This window comes from Ptychodera flava, chromosome 13 (assembly GCF_041260155.1).
Source record: "Ptychodera flava strain L36383 chromosome 13, AS_Pfla_20210202, whole genome shotgun sequence".
In the NCBI taxonomy this organism is placed as follows: domain Eukaryota; kingdom Metazoa; phylum Hemichordata; class Enteropneusta; family Ptychoderidae; genus Ptychodera; species Ptychodera flava.
In genome coordinates, this window is record NC_091940.1 from 40,108,751 (window position 1) to 40,114,800 (window position 6,050).

At 41.1% G+C, this 6,050-nt stretch overlaps 1 protein-coding gene across 1 annotated transcript; it reads right to left on the reverse strand.

Annotated features, from left to right (window-relative positions):
* Positions 1 to 5,303: 5,303 nt before the first annotated feature.
* Positions 5,304 to 6,050, reverse strand: LOC139148613 (protein lethal(2)essential for life-like). Its single transcript, XM_070720099.1, has one exon. It carries the CDS (start codon positions 6,048 to 6,050, stop codon positions 5,304 to 5,306), a length of 747 nt encoding a protein of 248 aa, XP_070576200.1.

Here is a 6,050-nt window from a genome sequence, read left to right on the forward strand (position 1 = left end):
CTAAAAGCTCATTGATTTCGAAGGTAAGTGACAAAGTTATTCTTGTATTGTAAGCTTATGGGGTTAATGATCTAGCCACCGTCTAGCCCTGGATGTATTGGCAGTTGTGGGACGGGCTGCCGTTTTACATTCGGACGCTCATGTGGGACCCATTATGATGCGCCTATACTGGTGAGCAGCGTACCCCCTTGGCTAGATCATTAACCCCATCAAAGCTTTAACAATACAATAAATTACTTTGTCACTTACCTTCAAAAATGAGCTTTTCGCGATCACGAACACTAAAGGAAAGATACTTTTTCCGGATGCAATCATGGGTCATGGAGCGAGGGTCACGCTCACCAAAACTTGCCAACGCCTTCATGTGTTGGTGACAAAATCATTGACTGCGACGACCATCCACAGGCGGCCCAATCACTATTAATAAAGCTTATTATTGAGTTTTTCTCAGTTTTCTCTGTCACTATCAGTCCCTCTCCTTTTCTTCATGCTCTGACTGATCGTAGTAAATAAAATAAATGACTATATAGCCTAACCTAGCCTCTTGACTCTTCATTTATTTTACACCCCATTACAAGGATGTTTATCTCTCATATACACATCTTGTAATTAATTAGTCAACACAACTAATTATGCTAATCCGTGGACTTATCAAGGGTTGGTCAACATTGGAAAGATAAAGATGTAAATGAAAAAGGAGTTTTAGTAACCTTTCCTATCTTTTGCGATGTTGACTACTATAAAATCCCTGATAAGTCCACGGATTAGCATAATTAGTCATGTTGACTAATTAATTACAAGATGTGTGTATATGAGAGATAAACGTCCTTGTAATGGGGTGTAAAATAAATAAAGAGTCAAGAGGCTAGGTTAGGCTATAAAATAATTTCTTTTTATTTCCTACGATCAGTCAGAGCGTGAAGAAGGGAGAAGAACTGATAGAGAAAACTGAGAAAAACTCAATAATAAGCTTATTAATAGTGTTTGGGCCGCCTATGGCCCATCTAGGAGAGGAACAATTAACTGCGACGCAGGGACACATATGTGAGAGAGAAACAATTGAATGCGACGCAGACTTTGAATGCGGAGACATATGTGAGAGAAAAACAATTGAATGCGACGCAGACTTTGAATGCGGAGACATGTGAGAGAAAAACATTTGATTGCGACGCAGACTTTGAATGCGGAGACATATGTGAGAGAAAAACAATTGAATGCGACGCAGACTTTGAATGCGGAGACATATGTGAGAGAAAAACAATTGAATGCGACGCAGACTTTGAATGCGGAGACATGTGAGAGAAAAACATTTGATTGCGACGCAGACTTTGAATGCGGAGACATATGTGAGAGAAAAACATTTGATTGCGACGCAGACTTTGAATGCGGAGACATAAGCTTATGTGAGAGAAAAACATTTGATTGCGACGCAGACTTTGAATGCGGAGACATATGTGAGAGAAAAACAATTGAATGCGACGCAGACTTTGAATGCGGAGACATATGTGAGAGAAAAACATTTGATTGCGACGCAGACTTTGAATGCGGAGACATAAGCTTATGTGAGAGAAAAACATTTGATTGCGACGCAGACTTTGAATGCGGAGACATATGTGAGAGAAAAACAATTGAATGCGACGCAGACTTTGAATGCGGAGACATATGTGAGAGAAAAACAATTGAATGCGACGCAGACTTTGAATGCGGAGAACAGGTAGTTTTGGGCCACCGTAGTTTACGTCCCGCGGCAGCAAGCATTATTACAGAAAAGTTCTTGTATTGATTTCAAAGCCTGTTTCAAGGAGAATGAAACGAGTCGCTGGTCTTTAAACAGACTGATGTCACAAGAAAGTGTGTCCCTTAACTAGCATGGCTTCCTAAGGCTGATTTGTATTTTATGCGTGTGCGCCCGGGTAAACAGAACCAAATTGTTCCTTTCACGTCTTCAACAATGCATCGTGGATACAGGTATTTTGTCCTGTGTTGATCAACAATACACAGCTCGTAAAGCTGAAAAGTCACGCCATAATTTATTTGAGTTCTCTGAGCCCTGCGGTCATTTACAAAGTAATAGAGGGCGCTGTGCATTATTGTTTTTCTAAAATTGAAGAGGCCCCAAGGTCGAACAGGGCAATAGTCACTCTGTCAGTGTGAGTAAACCTATTGGAGCTCTTTTTGAACACCACATTATGAGCCGTGAGAGATAGCACAGAGGGGATTGTTCACCTTTGTTGTTGACGACAAAGGTATTCTTTGATATCCAAAATGTAATTTATCTAACACACCATTTGGCCTCGATAATACAATTCAACCCCACATGCTGATATTTGTGTTGGAAAGGTGAGGCATCGGCAAGAAGCGCTAAAATGAAAAGGACATTGAAAGCGTACATAATTTTGTCACAGGCACCCACTGTATGATTGTCATGGAAATATACTTGAAGTTTCCGAAAGTGATGGGATTAGTAAAAAGTACGTGTTCAACTGATGTTGTATACCAACTCCGGGCCTGTCGATGTGATTAGCCTAAAGGTACAATATTCTGCGTAGAAAGCGGTGAAGACTTATTAAGCTTATTAGTGCTAAAAGTTAACTCATGTCACATTACTGTATGTTTGCCATAAAGTCAATAGTTAAACATCTTTGATATTTTAATTCAGATAAACTACCGTGCAGCAAAGTATAACAAAATGTGTTATGGTGAACTGCGTGAACTCTGTATGGCGACGAAACCAGTTCTGGAACTTGTGTCATACCTCTGATCAACCGTTCCGGCAATCATTTACTGGAGCCCGCCCGTAAAAGTGGATTTTTATGAGGGTTTCTGTGTACCCAGCACTCATTAATGCCATGGCGTAAATTTAACTACCACAAACATTTTAGCATCATCACAAACACGCTCAAATAATTGTGTAAGTAACCATTAAAGTGACGTCTTCCATGACGTATTAAACGACCACACCACTGACGAACGGTTACAGTCGCATAGCCAGGCATTGCATGATATAATAATGTGTGACATCGACTTTAATGGCCCAATATTTCATGTGACACTGAATTTACAGGGGTAAAAAGATCACGCAATAAAGTATGTAAATAATTCATTTTTGAACCAAAAGATCATACGGACGGTTGATTCAACTTTATTCACACACATATCACAGAGCTTCAGGCTATTTTCGAATGATTGGAGGTACGCAAAATGAGTGCCGGGGTAACAGTGCTGAAGCGTACAAATTTAGTATAGCCTACATACCAGAGAATCGCGAGTATTTCTTGAATGTTGTTTCGCCATACCAACGCGTAATAACTACCTACTAAAATCACTGAATCTTTGAATTTATAAGTATTTCGACGGTTCAGGCTGGGAGGCAGTAGTTCGTCCAAGACTTAATTGATAACTGAAAATCGTGTCAGTTTTTGTTAGTACTCGACCGTAGCTATCGTCGCTAGCTGGTCCTTCGTTGGAAAATGTCGCATTATTCTTCACACCCGAAATGAAAATTAATTAACACATAGCTCTGCTGTCGGATATAGAATTAAAATTGTATGGTTCATTTGCCAGCCCTCTTCGATGCCCTGTAACTTTGTGATAAGTTCCTATGGACACCTGCAGTGAATGCATGATTGCTGAAGTTAAGAGGTAGATAGTTCAAGGCTGCACAGTTTATATTAGAGCCTGCATAAATCCGACAAAGGTCTGTACAACAATAAACCACCTGTTAAACAGTGAACATACATGCAAAACATGTTCAAGGTGAGAACCATAAACAGAGCTCCTAAGTCCCTTCTGGAAAAATGTCTCTAAGTTCATACATACATACATACATACATACATACATACATACATACATACATACATACATACATACACATTGCCCTGCGTACACGTCTGTGTGTTCCCGGCGTTATGCCGTATAACGCCGGGAACACACAGACCTGTACGCAGGGCTAACATACATACATACATAACATCTCACGTCACAAGGGACTGTGATATCACTCATATTAAAACCAACACTCACCTTTGTTACGAAATGATAAATGTTAATGACAATGTTTATGTCTGGTTTTCGAAGACATTTATTTGTTTTGGCATGATCCGGTATTTAAGCATTTTTTTCGTAGTTACTACATAGTTTTGTTTTACGATACTACTGCATAAAAAGTCATAAAATCTTTTCAAGCATTGTGAATGCATAGAAAAAGCCGTGATCTGCGGTGACTATGGCATCTCATTGAGAATCATGTCTAGACCTGGCATGCAATGTTTGATAAGAATCTCGTTTCGCCGTAGTTGGCAATTCAGAGAGAGAGAGAGAGAGAGAGAGAGAGAGAGAGAGAGAGAGAGAGAGAGAGGTCATAGGAGTATCTTCAAAATTATTAATTATATTAATAGTTCCCTGCCGAAGAATATGTAATCATGGAAAATATTCGTTACACAACTCGAAACACAACTCGAAATATCTTCTGTTATCTAAATCCTGATAAGACTAAAATGGACGGCGGCCGGCGGGACAGTGGCATAGCGTCTCAATATCGTCGAGTATCTACTCGACGATTGAGGCGTCATGCCAGTTTTCCCTTTCGAAACCCGCCAAATATTATGCTGCGTTGCTGTTACCCGTCACTTGAGAGCCTTGACAACAGAGAGTGCAGTGAAATTCCTGAGACTCTAAGCTTACCAGACGGTACACGACAAACTATGCTACTGGCAGTAACATGTTGAAGCATGGCCACATTAAACTAAAATATGTCGCTTGCGGTATAACGTTCTGATTTATGCAATATATCTCTCTGACGGACGGTAAATGTAATTATCGTGTCGAAATTAACTATTGCTTTCTCTCAAACTATATTTTGACACTGGTACACCAGTAAGCGAGTCTGTTTTAGACTCCAAATAGAGACAAGCGGTCTTTCTTTGCATTCCGTGGAAACCACTAGCCCTTTGTCAAATATGTTTAGCCTTTCCATAATACTGACACACAACCACTACCTGCATGGAGTTGCTTCATTCAAAAGTGCCATTCAAAGCATAATCAATGCACAGAAATTGTCAATTTCTGTTCGTCAAGCAAGTCCGTTTGTACGAACCCTTTCAATGTAAATTGTGTGGTAAAATCCGCAGTAGTACATTAGCCTAGGTGTGGTTATCTTTGGTCCAACATTCAGTAGGCCATGACCCTATCTTATCGGAAAAGTATTACACTATCCCCCATTACCCATTCCCGTGGTTTATCTTGGGGGTCGTGCGATTCGTTGTACTGTTAAATAAACCTGATAACAAAATAATTTTCCAGATTACGAGTTGCCATTATGCCTAACGATGTCGTCCACGTCATATTTATGCCCGGTTTCACCGTCCGTCGACACAGACGAGTCGCTTTCTGTTGCCGTTGTATAATCGAGTTCTGATTCCGTATCGTCGTCGTTTTCGTCGACATGGCTGTTTCCCCTATCAGGTGGTTCAGGCGCAACTTTGTGTATTGGTATAATCCTTTCCTTTGGTGGAGGCTTGACTGTTATTTTGGGGGCTTTTAAGGACAGGACACCGTCTGGTAACAGTGATGCCGTCACTGTTTCAGGTTCGACATTTGACGGCAGTACATATTGGCGACTGAATTCGCGGGAAACGTAATCAAGTCCACATTCTCTCTCTTCATGTTTGGCATGCACGATGACACGGTTTTCAACGCCACGTACAACAATTTCGTCCAGTTCATAAAGACTTACGTCCAAAAGCACTTCCCAATATTGGTCATCATTTTCAGACTGATTACTGCTGCTAACCGAGGTCACTGACGGTGTCCTTAACAACTGGGAGCCTTCGCTGCTAAGTGACATGTGTCGCCCCAGCGGATCGCTCGGCGACGCGGACGGCGAAAAATCCCACACGGTGAAGCCATTTCGCAAGTTCTGGTCAAATGGCGAGCGTTGCTGATTGAAGGGCGATCGCTGCGGCTGACCGAGACTCGAACTGGAGAACGTGGAGAAATCGTCCACTTTAAATTGATTGGGAACGTTTTTCTTCTTCTCGTTGCCCGACAT

Excerpts from the sequence above, each read along its gene's own strand:
- LOC139148613 (XM_070720099.1), bottom strand. The coding sequence starts at position 6,050 with ATGTCGGGCAACGAGAAGAAGAAAAACGTTCCCAATCAATTTAAAGTG.